We start from the raw sequence: 17,715 nt of genomic DNA on the forward strand, positions 1-17,715 counted from the left end.
CTGACTGACCAAGGCACCTGCACCCAGCCTCAGGATCCTTCTCAACACAGCCAACCTTAAAGCAGCAGGTACTGCAAACCAATCTGAATTGGTACTCGAGATGCGATGTACTTGCCAATCCTCACCTAGGGACTACAGTTCTTTTTATCTCCTCATCCCAGAGAAGACTGATTTTGGAGAGTGTTTTGAGTGTTAAAATATGTCTGAGAAGCAGAAAGATGACAGTAGCTGCTAAATGTCTATCAAGTAGAGAATAATCAAGAAAACAGTGGTGAATCATATCACGGACTTTTATACAACCTTTAAAAAGAATGAGCTAGAGTTGTACTACTGATGGGAAAAATTTCCAAGTTATGTCGTTACATGACAACACAGATCCAGGGGCATGTGGGTGGCTCAGTTAAGCGTCTGACTCCTGATTTCAGCTCAGGTCATGATCTCAGGGTTCATGAGATCCAGCCCTGATTCAGGCTCTAAGCTATCAGCAGATTCCAAGCTATCAGATTCTTTGGATTCCTCTCTCTCCCTGCCCCTCCCCAACTTGTGAGCGCTCTCTCTCTCTCCCTCCCTCCCTCTCAAAATAAACATTAAAAAAAAGAACAAAAGTGCAACTCCAGAACAATGATACAGCTACTTCCATTCCTGATTAAAAACAAAACAAAACAAAGCTGTATGTAAACATACGCATACACATGGGAATGCTTTAAAAAGGCCTGGAAGAGAACATATCAGGCTATAAGAACTTCCAAGGAAGACTGTACATTAGGATAAGGGACGAAGGGAAAATTTCACTGAGTAACGCACACACTTTCATATTGAATTATTACAATTTTTTTCATGAACATTAAATTTTTTCTCTCTTAAAAAAAACATAAAAGATGAGCAGCTGTGGCACAAATACAGACACTCAGATCACTGGAACAGAATAGAGAACCCAGAAATGGACGCACAAACGTATGGCCAATTCATCTTTGACAAAGCAGGAAAAAATATCCAGTGGAATAAAGACAGTCTCTTAAGCAAGTGGCGCTGGGAAAACTGGAGACATGTAGAAGAATGAACCTGGACCACTTTCTTACACCATACACAAAAATAAGCTCAAAATGGATGTGAAAGACCTAAATATAAGACAGGAAGCCATCAAAATCCGCGAGGAGAAAAGCAGGCAAAAACCTCTTTGATCTTGGCTGTAGCAACATCTTACTCAACACATTTCCGGAGGCAAGGGAAACAAAACCAAGAATTAACTATTGGGACCTCATCAAAATAAAAAGCTTCTGCACAGCGAAGGAAAAACCAGTAAAACTAAAAGGCAACTGACAGAATGGAAGAAGATATTTGCAAACGACTTATCAGATAAAGGGTTAGTATCCAAAATCTATGAAGAACTTATCAAACTCAACACCCAAAAAACAAATAATCCAATGAAGAAATGGGCAAAAGACATGAATAGACACTTCTCCAAAGAAGATATCCATATGGCCAACTGACACATGAAAAAATGCTCAACATCACTCATCTTCAGGGAAATACAAATCAAAACCACAATGAGATACCACCTTTCACCTGTCAGAATGGCTAACATTAACAACTCAGGCAACAACAGATGTTGGCGAGGATGAGGAGAAAGAGGATCTCTTTTGCACTGCTGGTGGGAATGCAAGCTGGTGCAGCCACTCCGGACAATAGTATGGAGGTTACTCAAAAAACTAAAATAGAACTACCCTCTGACCCAGCAATTACACTGCTAGGTATTTAGCCAAGGGATACAGGTATGCTGTTTTGAAGGGACACATGCACCCCAATGTTTACAGCAGCATTATCAACAATAGCCGAAGTATGGAAAGAGCCCAAATGTCCATCACTGGATGATGGATAAAAAAGATGTGGTATATACATATACAATGGAGTATTACTAGGCAATCAAAAAGAATGAAATCTTGCCATTTGCAACTACGTGGATGGAACTAGAGGGTATTATGATAAGTGAAATTAGTCAGAGAAAGACAAATTTCATATGACTTCACTCATAGGAGGACTGTAAGATACAAAACACATGAACATAAGGGAAGGGAAACAAAAATATAACAACAGGGAGGGCGACAAAACATAAGAGACTCTTAAATATGGAGAACAAACAGAGGGTTACTGGAGGGGGTGTGGGAGGGGGGATGGGCTAAATGGATAGGGGCATTAAGGAATCTACTCCTGAAATCACTGTTGCACCATATGCTAAACTAACTTGGATGTAAATTAAAAAAAAAAAAAAAGAAAAAGAAAAAAAAAGAAATAATGATAGCCTGGGGGAGGCGGGTTGGGGGAAAGATGAGCAGCTCAAGTGTCTGGGCTCTTTTATATTCAGATCTGTTTGCACTTAATCCTATGATCCCTCTAGTGACTTTCTCTTTTGGATGTCCCCAAACGGAAGGAATATAGGAGATAACGCTACTGGACTTGGCCCAGGGTAGGTGTGAAAAAATCCTGGCAGGCTCCGATGTCATTCCCGCCCCACACCCCCCACTTCCCTCGGTTGTGTTAAATACTTCCTTTGCCTCATCACTTATCTCACTGCCTTCAAATCCTAGCTTCACTCTCTCTTCCCAATGAGTCACTCCTTTCACAAATGCCTTATCCAAATGACAACATCATCATCAGTATCATCTTTTCTACTCCATAATCTGGCTATTAAAATTACTTTTCCCATTCTTTTGATTATATCACACTTCCCACAATAACGAATCTCTTCTCTGTAAGCCTAGCAACAACCATTTTCCCTGTCCTATATGATCACACTGTTGTCTTTCATTTCCTCAACCCAATCTTCTTTCATTCCCATTTCTCTTACTTCTCACTGCACTTCCTTTAATGTCCTACTGTGAACGTGACCCTTTCACTCCCTCTTCACGGAGGTCTCCTGCTTCCACGGTCAAGTTCTATGAGACCAGTAATTGCATACGTCCACCTATTCTGTAATAACTTGATTTCCTCAAATAAGAGTTAGTTTCAGCCTCACTCGTCTGCAGCCACTCCTCCAAGCACCCCACCTCAAAAATTCTAAAGCAAATTCCTCAAAGGTCCTAACTACTTAGTGGGATATCCCCTCCCAAGTCAGTCCCACCTCCCCACACACGTCTCCTTTTTTGGAGCACCTTGGAAATGACAGGCATGGTCCTAAACACAGTTTACACACAGGAACTCATTTAATCCTGACTCAGCCTGATGAAATGGATACTGTAATTATCCCCATTTTAAATACGTGTGAACAGAGAACTAGAGGTCACAGAACTTGCCCAAGGTCACACAGCCAGCTGGTGTAAGAAGCAGGATTCTAATTTAGGCTGTGGGGTCCCTGCTCATTTTGGCATGTAGTTCTGAGGCACAACTAAGCACTTCTTTTCTCTGCTCCAGCCACACTGCCATTTCCCCTCTTTGGCACTCAGCATACTGGACCGCAACCACCATACTCATCTCTGTCCTTTAAGGATTCAGAGTACTCTCTGATGACAGAAACTGTCCCTTGCTCTACCCTTAAACATACAATAGCACCCTGAAGTAGGAGGTATTTAACGGTCACTGAACAAATTCTTGAGTTTTCACAGCACTCCCTCTCCATCCACGTTGGTGGACTCAGTCCCAACTCACAGCCTCCTGCCTCAGTACCCCCACACCAAAGAGAAACTGTGTGGGGAGCTGTGGTGCCACATGTCCTCTGCTCTCTCCAGGACACTGCAGGTGACATCTCTAAGAAGACATTCAGGTGGTGGGCTTCAAACCACCCACAACACAGGTGGCAGGATTCTAGACTTACCTGATAGTGCATCATAGAACTCGTCTTCGCTGAGGATGCTGTGGGGTGGCGAGCCTTCAACCAGAGATCGCTCTAATTCATGGTGTTCAGTGGCCAGAGTCTCCAGTGCTTCTGACAAAATTTTGTTTTTTTCTTGCTCCTGTTCCAATTTAAAATTCCTCACCTGCAAGAAAACAGATACACAAAAAAAGACTTCAGTGACAGGAGACATACGCTTATTCAAAGGGACGTAAAATTTACTTGCTTTTGATCCAGTTCCATCACAACATCAGAAATGAAAACAGTTGTGTTATATGCATGCACGGATGAATGAGCACAATTACTAAGCTAATTCTGTTCTTCCTGTGGGGCCTTTTCTCACAACAGCTCTAGCTAATGAAAATAGATTAAGACTAGCAAATTTGGCTCAAATGATCAAGATTCTAGTATAAGAACATGAGCCAATTTAGAAGTCAGATAAAATTTAAAAAAGACACAGTATCTCTCTCTCTTGACATTAATCATGAAATTAAGCCCATTTTGACTAAAATAATTAAAACCATTCTAAATATTAAAATGTATACCACATCAAAGTATAAGATACAATCCTCAAGTTTACTTCTGAAAGAGCTGGAGTATCAAATGAAAGGAAATGAGTGGCCACATAATGACATTTTAACTTCCATTTTTCAATTCCATATTTTGGTTATGGTTCTCTATTTTACCTTGAATTTAGTACACTGACAACCACAAAAAGATTATAAAAAAAGGTAATGCCTGGTTTGATTTTTCATCTTTTAATGAGATCATCCATTCTTCCTAATTCAAGAGCATCTCAACCTTTGCAGTTAACTAATACCCTCTGAAATTTAAGTAAGCTGATCCTCCTGTAAAATAGCAGGTGCTAGATTTGGTGTGGACAGTTTCACCTGTCTTGATATTGGAACTCTAGAAATCACAACTATTCCGCAATCTCCCCCAACTTCTATTCCAAAGGGTCTACCATTACCCACTGTGCAATCGCAGAAGTCTCGTGTTCTTTAACTGCCTTGCCTGAAAATTAGATTAGACAACAGGGGAATCTTCTATCAGTAGTCTCCAAACTTGTGTGTGTGTGTGTGTTTTAACTTGGGCAGAGCAGAACCCATCTCAGAAATAACCCTAACACAGGAAATAGAGGTTTTCCAAAGCTGCACTGGGTGACACTGGTACACTCAGGAGCGCTATGGCTTTCTTTGGCCTCCATCCAAAGTGGGAGCTGTTCCAACAGTTTGAAAAGCACCGAATGGGGGTACTCTACAACCTCCTCCAGGTCCGAAGTTCTGGCTCTGGGTCTTGGGAGCCACAGAACCCTCTCCGCTGCTCTCTGAATTACTCTCTGCTGAATCTCACCCTTTCACCTCCTGACACGCGCTTGCATGCTCCCTTCCCTTTGGTTCTGACTCCAGAGTCCTTTGTAGCCCTGAGTCCCTGACAGCCACATATCAGGTTCAACAAGTGGAGAGTGACAGAACTTAAAAACACAGCTTTACTGAAATGCTAAGTTCATAACCGAAATGGAGTAAAGCTTTCATTATCTTGGGAATAGTTCCAGTCTTCAGGCACCTAAGTGTTTATCATTACAGTAATGAGATTATTATTATTATTATTATAGCTGTGATCATGAAATAAAAATAGCAATAAATGATAAATGCACAAAGATGTGAAAAACTGAAAAAAATACTTATATAATTTTCAAGAAATTGCAAAATACTTGTAAATATCCCTATAATCTGGATTTTACCTCCAGAGGAAATACTATTATGGCTGGAGTCAACTTAAAAATGAAACGGGAGCTCCTGCATGGCTCAGTCAGTTAAGCATCTGACTCTTGATCTGGCTCAGGTCATGATCTTGAGGTTCTGAGATCAAGCCCCGTGTTGGGCTCTGTGCTGGGCTGGAAGCCTGCTTAAGATTCTCTCTCCCTCTGCCCCTCCCCTATGCACACTCTCTCTCCCTCAAAATAAACCTAAAACAAACAAAAAAACCCAACCATTTCTTGGGTTAGACAATTCATTTATCTGTAAACAAGGACTACAAAATTGAGCATAATGTCCAAAATGATCCTCTCTTCAAATGGAAAAGATCTTTCAGCACTGTTGTATGTGTAGATTCCAAAAATACCTCTGAAGAGGAATCAAGCTCTTTCACCCCTGCTCATCCATTCCCTTTAGCTTTACCTTTCTTTTTGGCTTTTCAAACATCAAAATGCAAATACGCTGCTGACACAACCTTTCAACATATGAATCAACTAAACTTAGTAACTCAACTAACCCTTCCAGTTACAAATATGTTAGTTTTATACCTACATTCATCTAGATTTTAGAATAGTGGCAAAATAAATGATCGAGGCCCCCAAATATAGTGTTCCCTCAACAGAATCTTATTCAAACTCCAATTTATCCTTAACCATCTGAAATATGCATCCCTTCATTTCTGCTATTTGGACACATGCTATTTGGACACATTTCTGCTATTTGGACACATGCTATTTGGACAAGAGGCCCGCACCACTACTCCTGCTCTTACCTTGATGACCTGGCTGCACGTGTACCTGCTTCAAGAGTAACAGGATCTTCCACACTGAAGGAAGAAACCTCACTCTAAAATTGCACACAAGACGGCAAGTTCTTTCATCATGTACACTGACCGCACCTGAGAGCAGATCTACACCAGTGAAGAGCTCTTTATTGCTTTAGGGAGGCATCTAAGAATATGCTTCACAGCCATCGATACCTTTCAGCCTATTAGAAAGATCACTGGAATGATGTAATTCCAATCTTGGGCCTTCAGAAACACCAGGGGACAACCCGGCATTTAAAAATTAGTGCAAAACTATTGATAAAGGTATGCAGAGTGGAAGTTCATGATCAGTGAAGTCCAGCATATGGGTTTATAATCACATTAGAACATTTCTAGAATATGGTGATTTTTTCAAATTAAATATAAAAGTGAAATACAAAATTTATACCCTCAGCCCTATAACTTTCCCATAACAAAAATGAACACATCACAATGTGAACATAAAGATCAGACTTTATTAGAAATAATTTAAGGACTGAACCATCACACACTTAATAAGAAACATATATGCTCCACGTCCGTATCACTTTAGACTAACGCAAATACAAGCCTTTTCACTAGTCTTCTCAAACCACAGCAACACAATCTATTGTCTTACTCTCTTTCATGCTGGCATGTGAAATTTCACAATGAACACTTCCAAAGTGTTCTTCACACCAACAGTGAACAGATGCCGGCTAAAGAATCAAGAGTTTTAAAAAGTTACGTGCTACCCAGTGCACGCACATTTTATCTACTCTCGTTCTACAAAGTGCCTTGTTATTCACCCACGTTCCACAGAGGTTAAGTCAGGCAGAGACAATAATTAAATCTGGCAAAGGCATACTAAGTGGGGAGTAAGTGATGAGTATTCACAGAATACTGTGTCCAATTATCCAATTACAGGTTAGGTGAAATTCTGGCCTCGATCAATCTGGTAAGCTACCTTCAACTGGCCACACTCCCATCAGCTAAACAGCATTAGCCTTATTTCTTATTATTGGTTGTATGGCTACAACACAATGTATCAGCTTAACCCTGAAGCCCTAGATCTTCGATTTTAAAACATCTAATTTTATCTCTCAGATAAAGAATTACATTGACCTTTATTTTGTGGTTATAGAACCAACACTATACTAACTTCAAGGCTTTTTTAAAGATACGTACTTTAGGCGACTCCCACAATGGCCCCATAGCTGTTAAAGTGAGTCTGCTCCTTTACAGCTGGTAAGGACTCTTCTCCTCCAAGTCTACCGAGTTGTTTTGGTAGAAGAGGATGGAGCTCTTTCACGTGAATGACCCTCAGCATTACTTCTGAATCCATAGCCAGGCCGAATCACACCCTCACCTCCAGGGTACAAGAAAATTCAGGTTTGATCCCACGTCTAAAGCGCAATCAAGTGTAAAAATAAATCCTCATGACCATATAGTACATACTTTGTTTTATAGATTTACAAAGCACCTTTACACACACATTTAATTTTTTTTAACGTTTACTTATTATTGAGAGACACAGACTGAGCATGAGCACGGGAGGGGTAGAGACGGGGAGACACAGAATCCGAAGCAGGTTCTAGGCTCCTCACTGGCAGCACAGAGCCCGACACGGGGCTCGAACCCACAAACCGCGAGATGGTGACCTGAGCCGAAGTCGGACGCTTAACCGACTGAGCCAGCCAGGCGCCCCCTTTACACACACATTTTCAAGTTTTCATGGACTCTAATGCCCTTCTTCCATGCCATTCCATCACTGCTTTTCAAGGGTAATGCACTTATGTTCCTGAAGACCTTTTTTTTTTTTTTTTTTTTTTCGGTCTTTCCTATCACTAAAAAAAAGACACTTATTTAAAAACAAACGTGCCTTAGTGACCAAAGGAGACCTGACAGGAGAACAGGGAGATGAAGCAGGTTCTGCAAGGCAGTTGTGGTGGGGGAGGAGAGATGGCTTAAAGCTTGCAGATGGCTGGGAGAACTCTGGCTTTGATGCTGAGATGGGAAGCTTTTGGAGAGTTCCGAGCAGAGGAGTTAACACCATCTGATTTCCATTTGCATACAGTCTCTCTGGCCAACAAGGAGTCAGGGGGAGGTCAAGAGTCCAATCAGAAAGATCCCTTAAAGGGCTGCTGCAACAGTCAGGGTAAGATGAGATGGGCAAGAGCAATGAAGAGAGCGGAGAAGTAGTCATAGCCTGAATACACTTTGTAGGAAGGCCTAAATGACTTGCTGATAGACTGCCTATGGGATATGAAAGAAAAGAGAAATCAAAACTCCACAGTTTTGGCCTAACCTAAAGACAGAGGCATCATTACCTAAACCGGGGAAGACTGCAGAGGGAGCAGAGACCATCAGGAACTCTGTTTCGTACATGGTTAAGTCTGAGATGCTGTCAGATAACCAAGTGCAGGGTTCAAGTAGACAATTCGGTATCAAATCTGGTGTTCAGGGAAGAGGTCCAGGCTGGAGAGAGAATTCTGAGAGTCATTTGCAAATAGATTGTATTTTAAGCTATGAGAGTAGAAACAATCACTAAAGGAGAAAGTGAGGTATAAATAGGAAGACATCCAAGGACTTTTCTTCTGATAGGATACGAGAAAGAACCAGCACAGAACACAAAAAAAACAGAGAGAGAGGAAGAGAGACAGAAGGAAAAGTAGTAGTGTGTGGTGTCCTGTAAGCTTCGGAGAAGTACTTCAAAGAGGAGTTAAGTGATAAACTATGTCAAACACCAATGCTAAATACCATGGGAACTAGGAAAAGACCTCTGTATTTGGTGAGGAGATCACTGGTGAATTTGTCACGGGTATTTGCAGTGGAGCACTGAGATAGTACTAAAGCAAAGATCTGAGTGGAGTGGGTCACGAAAAATGAGAGAAGGAAACAGAGTACAGCCCAAAATTTTGCCAAAAAGGGAGGGAGACAACTAGGGCAATTGCTGGAAGGGGCTATGAGAGTCAATAATGCTTTACTACGGAAAACACATTTTGAGAGAGCACATGTGCACATGCAAGTGGGGGAAGGGCAGAGTAAGAGAGGGAGAGAGAGAATCCCAAGCAGGCTCACACTGTCAGCACAGAGCCCAATGTGGGGCTTGAACCCATGAACTCTGAGATCATGACCTGAGCTGAAACCAAGAGTCAGATGCTTAACCGATGAGCCACCCAGGTGCCCCCAGCATGTTTCTACATTGATGGTAAAGATTCAATAGAGAGGGGGAAATTAATGTGAGAGTGAGAGGAGAGAATTGCTGGAATGATGTTCTTGAGGTTGCTAAAAAGGAGACTGACTTTGGCTCAGGTCATGATCTCACGGTTTGTGAGTTCAAGCCCCACATCAGGCCCTGTGCTGACAGCTCAGAGCCTGGAGCCTGCTTCAGATTCTGTGTCTCCCTCTGTCTCTGCCTAGCCCACCCCCCCCCCCCCCCACCACTTGCAGTCTGTCTCTCTCAAAAATAAACCTTTAAAAAAACAAACAAGGAGGAGATCTAATCCACAAGTATACAGTTGGCCTTTGTTGGGGCACAGAAAGTCCACCCTTAGCTGCAGGAGGAAAGGCAGTAGAAATGGGCACAGACTTAGCTGCGTAGGTATGGGTAATAAACTTTTCTCCTAACTGCTTTTGTCTCAATGCATATGCGAGATACAGAGAAAAAGAAAGAGGTCATTGACTTACAGATCCCAGCATGTTATGTAGTAAGAAGCCTCTAGTCTCTTAACACTATACACAAGAGAATCTGCCCTGAAAAATGAGATCATTTCCAAGGCTGTCCAAAGCCTCAGTCACACTAACCTCGTCAACTCCAAACAGGGCAGCTGTTGCTCTTCCTGTCATTTACAGTCAATGCTCACTGGCTCTTGGCACCATTAAAAAATGTCCCTTACTGGCATTGCCATCTTCCTCAACCTGGCTCGAGACAAGAGGAAAAGAAATCCCAATGGGAATTTCCTCTGTGCCTCTCTGTTCTTAGGTTCCTCCTCAAGAAATAAGATGAGAGCCTATATATGGTTGTTGACTTACTGACATATTTTAAGTAAAATGACCTCAATGGAGCTTAAGCTGTTAATAATCTGTTAAAGTCAATTACTTCCAACTGTATCTTCAGACATTTAAATTAAGGAGGAATTTGAGGGGATAACTGGCTATGCCTACATGTAGGACAGAGCCCAATAAATAGAAGAATATGAACTCAGAATATTTCATAATTATTCTGTCAGGCTGATTTTAAAACAACGTCCCAAAGAAATAAAATCAATGAGAGATTAGTAGTATATACCAACGATATAACAATGTGGAACAATTCACTTCTACAATGTACTACCAATAGTAGATTCAATACATATTTATTCCACTGCCTTCTTCAATGGTTTTGGCATTTAAAATAATTTGGTACAAGTGATCTCATAAATACTTTTCACTTTCAATTGCAAAGTTGAATCACTTGACAATGACTCTAAGATATATCTACATTAAATTAAAATTTCCACAAGCATGTATATTTTATATTCTAGAAGTAGCACTTAAGGATTATATTCCTAGAAGTACTATGCATACTTCAATGCATAGTTTCTAATATATAATATTTTGCATTATAATGTATTAAAAGTTTCAAAAGATTTTTATGTATCATGCAAAGAGAATGCTAAATTACCATATTAATGGTATATATTAAACACACTTCAAACAACTTTCAATGTAATGTAATAAATCAGTGTAGGTTATATACAAATGGCAAAATTCTAAATCAGCCTATTTAATAAAGATTCTGAAAAGTACTTAATTATTTTAAAGTAGTTTTTTAATCATGCATGGCTTTTTAACTCTCTTTCAAATATCTGTTCATAATTATATTCCCCACTGACCAGAATGATTCCTGGAACATGCTTAAAAATAAGTATCGCAACAATATTTTTAAATGAATAAACACCAAGGTGTATAGTAACAGGAGAGGTAGAGGAGGCACTGAAGCAATGCAAAATAACTTTTTTGGAAAAGATCTCTTCAACTAGTATTTATGATATTTCAATGTTTACCAAGAAATAACTGAGCAAAAATGTCCCTAAAAATCTCATTATTCTTAACTTCAGTATGAGTTTATCTAGCAAAAAAAAAAAAAAAAAAAAAAAGACAATTTCATAAGCATTTGTATACATAGGGCTAATTTTATATCCACTACTCATAAAGTATATGTATAGCATCTTACAGTTTCAAAGTCACTTTTACATACTATTAGTTCATTAAATCCTAACAACTCTTATGAGGAATATGAATGTGTGTGTGTGTATTGCATAAACTGAAGATCATAAGGCTTAAGTTCCTTGCCAAAGGTTAGCAGAGGAAGAACTGGAACCAAGATCTTTTAACTCCAAATCCCACAAGCTTTCCAATCCACGATGTGGCCCAGTAACACTGCTGATGGAAATACATGATCATGAGTCTTAGAAGCAGAGGTCTCACTTTAGGGAAATGGGTGAGGGGGAGGTGGTCAGGAAGGTAAAGGTTACCACTTTGGTGGACCAAGAAAATGGGGACAGGGTGTGCACACAGACTACAGCAAAACATTTGTCAAAACTATTCCTTGGACCCCCATCAGGGATTAGATCCCTGTAAAATGGCATTTTACGTTAGAAATCTGGCTGACTCCATACCCTCCAGGAGAAAGATTTCTCATTCCAAGAATTAGTAGATCTGTTCTCTTCAAAACCTGACTTAGAGCCAAGGTTATCTGTCATGAAGAGTAGATCTGGTTCAGCTATAGGATCTGTTTGGTTTTCCCTTTTTTTAAATTAAAAGGCCTAGTTTTAGCCTAGCCCTGTTGAATCAAGACTTCCAGGAATGAACGAGGACTGTGTATTGTTACAGAAATTGATAATTTCTCCCACTACCTGTGGGAGAATCCCAATTTGTTAGCTGGCTATACTGCCCTCCAGCTAAAAGATTATTTCTCATTCTGTCAGCTAAGGCAATATGACTAAATTCTGCCCACAAAGAAGGAAAGTATTATGAAGAATTCACCAGATCTCCTTAAAGGGAAGGGCATACTCCTATTTTTGCCCTTTGTTCCTTCCTGCTGACCATAAAATCAGATATATGGAATAGCCCTTAACATCTGAAACTGCTATACCAGGCCCAGACTGCCCACCTCCTGTCTCCTTTAAGGTGGAAAAAAGAATCTCTAACTTATTTAAGCTAATGTTACGAGGTTTAGAGTTTTCTTGAATGCTAACACTAACATTAATAGATGTAATTTTTTTTTTTTTTCAAAGCACTACAGATTATTCTGATGTGGCTCCTGGATAAGAATTACTAATTTAGGAGAATTTCCTTTCAGTTAAAAAAATTTTATTGAACGCCTACTACTCTTTCAAAGTAAATGCTAGGAATACAAAGTAAAGTAAGAGATTGACTAATCCATGGAGACATTATGGTCTAGTGTGAGAAAAAGACACTTCATACCCAGCTGTTATATTAAAAATGCATATCCAGGGGTGCCTGAGTGGCTCAGTCGGTTGAACGTCCAACTTCGGCTCAGGTCATGATCTCGACGTTCATGACTTCGGGCCCTGCCCCATGTTGGGCTCTGTGCCGAGAGCTCAGAGCCTAGAGCCTGCTTCAGATTCTGTGTCTCCCCCTCTCTCTGCCCCTTCCCTGCTCATGCGTGGTCTCTCTCAAAAATAAATAAAAACATTAAAAAAAATTAAAAATGCAAATCCAGCATTACTTCTTCCTTAAAGCTTTTCAGTAGCCCCTTATCGCCTTTGGATAGTCTCCAAAGGTATGTGTACCCACGAAATAGAAAATCTTCCACATTTGTCAAAAACATTAAACAAAATATTACATACACCGATATGATATATATAGAGAGATACAGACTGACAACAGTGCACTCACATGGTCCACGTGCCACATGGTCAAGGCTAAAGTGCAGGACACCCAGTAACGTTCAGGGAAGAGTAGCAAGTACTGCTCAGAGACTGACAGAAGCACTCGCCTTCAGGACACTGTGCTGTACTACAGACTACAAGAGTTGGTTAGGAAGATTCACGGACAGTATTAATCCACAAAATACACCCATTTTAATAAAGGCTTCTGCAAAGGAACTTCAGAGTAAAGATAATGCTAATTATGGAAAGTGACCAAGCAGAAAATGGCACAGGCTTCTACCACCAGTGCGTTGTTTGCTACACCTGGTGAAAACCTATTGTGCATAATCAGATGACAATAAGCCAGTTTTCCAGAAGATGTATACAACACAGCCACCTATTATTTACGTGTTGTTATTATGCCCTGAGATATAAACTAATGAGCATGTGAAGCCAAGACATTTGACTTAACATTTTACATCCGAGCTTCCACAGGGTGAAGACAAACCTCCTGCAGTCTTTTCAGTGACATTTAAAGTCATGTGACTTTCAGTCCAGAGCTTTACTCTTTACATTTCTACACTAAATGTAATAAAATCTTTAGAAACTCCTTTAAGGTGTTTCAGAAAAGACAAAAAACAAAAACAAAAACAAAAACCCTACAAATCACTTGGGGAAACACTACTCTCAAACTACAAAAAAGTCTAAAATAGAAAACAGTATGATGAAAAAAGATACATTCCTTTGTCAGAAAATATTGCTATAAGGTACACAGACAAAAAGACTGGATGAAGATATAAAAAAACAATTTAGTGTGAGATATTTGCCCTATGGAAAACTACAGATGCTTTGAACATGTTTTGGCTAAATGATGTTTGAATAATGAGCCACAAGAACTACGTTTTGTTATGAACCTCTAAAGGGTAAATGTACCAAAGATATATTCTCAATGGTAAATAACGAATTTAAAATGTCTTACGGAAAAACTATGTATAAGTGTAATACACTGATGGAGTTATTTTGACCATAAATTTTAATAGATTCTGATAAATTTGATATCACAATGTGAATAGGAAAATAAAAAAAATACAGACTAATCAGCAAAATAGATTAAAAAATTATAAGCAAAATATTAGTATGCTAAATTATGCATAAAGAGGAAATACATCCCAACTAAGGTGGGTATTTTTTCCTGGAATTTAAGGTGAGCTCAATTTTTAGAATCTATCAAAACAATCTTACATGATTATATTAACAGATTTCTACGTTTGTAATTAACATACATATTACATATATATATATATATATATATATATATATATACAGAAAATGATTCAATAAAAGTAAACCAACTAAAAAACTAAGTTTTAAGAAAATTACAATTATGTGTGTATGCCTATACATACATATACACACACACATAAATATATATAAATATATGAGAAGGAAACTTCAATACAAAAAAAAAAACCCTGAAAAAGTCTACCAAAAAAACTTAGAGCAAACATCTTATTCCATGTTAAAATATTAAAAGCATTCCTCTTAAAATAAGGAATAAGAATGCCCATCACAAGTTCTTTTCAACGTTTGTGAAGCCTTAGTAACACATTTAGCCAAAAAACTAAAGATAGAACTGAGAAAAAATGTTTTCAAAAGATATGGATGTCTGAATAGAAATGTCAGAGAATCTAGAATTATTTATATATAAGAAGTGAGGTTGCTGGATGTAAGATTGATACACAAAAGTCAACATCAACCACAAAGCAAAATGTAATCCTTTCCTCCACTGAATTGCCTTGACACCTTTATCAAGACTTAGTTAATCAGATATGTGTGGAGATCATTTCTGGAATCTCTGATCTGTTGCATTCATCTGTGTGCCTACTCTTTCATCAATATCATATTCTCTCAATTATAACTTTATAGTAAGTGTTCAAATCAGGTAGTCTTAATCTTATAATTTTGTTCTCTTTCAAAATTGGTTTAGCTATACTAGGTCCTTTACATTTCTACATAAATTTTAGAATCAGTTTGTCAATTTCTAACAAAAAACAAAAGAAAACAAAAAACCCTACTGGAATTCTTCCTGGACTTATTTTGACTCTATAAATCAATTTGGGGAGACCAGACATCTTAACAATAACAAGGATATCTGTATTTAGGAGTCTAGTTTCTCTCCATGTATCAAAATGAGAACAAAAACAAAATCTAACTCTTAATGGATTATAGATCCAAATGTAAAGTTAAAACTCGAACACTTTTGGAAGAAAACATAGAAAATCTTAGCAACTATGGGCTTGGCAAAGATTTTTTTATATAGGTCATACAAAGATACACACACACGTATTATTATTATATATTCTTATATATATAAGAAGCTTGGATATCATCAATATCAAAACTTTTGCTTTTCAAAACATAATGTTAAGAAAATGAAAGGCAAATAAGAGACTGGGAGAAACCACTTATCCAGTAAAGGACCTGTATCTAGACTGTATAAGGAACTCCTCTAACTCAGCAACAGAATGACAACCCAATTTAAAAATGGGCACAGGGGGCGTGCCTGCGTGGCTCAGTTGATTAAGCGTCTGACTCTTGACTTTGTCTCAAGTCATGATCTCACATTTGTGGGTTCAAGCCCCGCACTGGGCTCTGCGCTGACAGTGTGGAGATTCTCTCTCTCTCTATGCCCCTCCATTGCTCAACTCTCTCTCAAATAAATAAACTTTTAAAAAATAATACAAAAGGGCAAAGGACTTGAACAGACATTTCTCTAAACATACAAATAGCCAACAAGTATATGAAAGGATGTTCAACCCCTTCAGTCATTAGAGGAATGCAAATTATTACCAGGAGGTATCACTTTAAGTAATTAATTTTTAAGTAGGCTCCCTGCTCAACCTGGGGCTTGAACTAACAACCCTGAGATCAAGAGTAACATGCTCTACTGACTGAGACAGGTGCCCTGAGATATCACTTTATACTTACTAGGATGGCTATAGTTTTTTGTTTTTTTTTTTTTTAAAGAAAATAACAAGTGTTGACAAGGACGTGAAGAAAATGTAAAATGGTACAGGTGCTGTGGAAAAGTTTGGTGGCACCTCAAAACGCTCAACAGACTATTGCCATATGACCCAGGAAATTCAGTCTTAGGTATATACCCAAAAGAACTGAAACATTTTCAAACAAATACCTGTACAAAAATGTTAAAAGCAGCACTATTCACAACAGTCAAAAGCTGGAAGCAACCCAAATGTCCATAAACAAATGGACGAATACATAAAATGTGTTACATACATACAATGGAAAACTATTCAGTCATAAAAAGAACAAAGCACTGATACATGCTACAGTGTGCATGAAAATTGAAAACAGTGTTATAAGTGAAAAGCTAGACACCAAAAGTTCAAATATTGTATAATTCATTTAGTGAAATGTTCAAAACAAGCAAATCCATACGGACAAAACACAGATTAATCATTTTCAGAGGATGCAGAGTGACTGCCTAGTAAGTACAAGGTTCTCTTTTGAAGTGATGAAAATATTTTGAAAGTAGACAGAGTGATGGTTGCACAACACTGTGACTTGCTAAATGCCACTGAATTACACACTCAAAATAGATATTTTTATGTTATATAAATTCTACCTTAGTTTTTTTTTAATCAAAAAAGAAGTCCCACAAACATTAATTTCCCATATTTCTAGGTATTTACCTAAATGAAATGAAACATTATGTCCACACAAAGACTTATACACAAATGCTAACAACTTTATTTACAATAGCCAAAAACTAGAAACAATCCATATGTCTGGCAACAGGTGAAAAAAAAATCCTGGTACATGGTGAAATGCAATACCACTCAGCAATAAAAAGTAACAAACTATTGATACATGCAACAACATAGATGAATCTCAAAATAATTAGGCTGAGTTAAAGAAGCCAACCTCCTACACCTCCAAAAAAGTGCAAACTGTATGATTTCGTTTATGTAAAATTCTAGAAAATGCCTACTGATCTGTAGTGGTAGAAAGCTAATCAATAGTCTCTTGTACTGGGGTAGGTGGGAAAGTGGGAGTTATTACAAAAGGCAGGAAGAAACTTCTGGAAGTAAGCAATCTTTATCTTGATTGGCATGATGGTTTCACTACTGTAAACATCCATTAAACTGAGTTACACTTTAAATATGCGTAGTACTGTGTAGAAGTTATACCTCAATAAAACTGTAAGAAATGATCATATTTAGCAAGAGTAAGGGCCTAGTAAAAAGACCACTCAATACTGATAATGGGACTTAAAATAATACATTTCTTATGCGAACATATTTTCAAAGAGTATGTCTGTAAAAGAAAAATATTCACTGATGCTACTGAAAACAACGTATTAAATAGTCATGTATACTGCATTTGTGTGTTCGCCAATACCCCTAAACTAAGACCCACCAAAACCCCACCAGTGGTTGCTGGGTTCTG

At 38.5% G+C, this 17,715-nt stretch overlaps 1 protein-coding gene across 7 annotated transcripts in view; it reads right to left on the reverse strand.

Annotated features, from left to right (window-relative positions):
- OSBPL1A (oxysterol binding protein like 1A) overlaps window positions 1-17,715 on the reverse strand; it is a 265,761-nt gene that overhangs the window by 101,368 nt on the left and 146,678 nt on the right. For all 7 annotated transcript variants that reach the window (XM_078435369.2, XM_078435368.2, XM_078435370.2 and 4 more), the window contains one exon: window positions 3,809-3,971. In XM_078435369.2, the coding sequence (XP_078291495.1) occupies window positions 3,809-3,971 (163 nt within the window). The remainder of the gene's footprint in view (window positions 1-3,808; window positions 3,972-17,715) is intronic.

The sequence above is a fragment of the Panthera onca genome, chromosome D3 (assembly GCF_046562875.1).
Source record: "Panthera onca isolate mPanOnc1 chromosome D3, mPanOnc1 haplotype 2, whole genome shotgun sequence".
Classification (NCBI taxonomy): Eukaryota; Metazoa; Chordata; class Mammalia; order Carnivora; family Felidae; genus Panthera; species Panthera onca.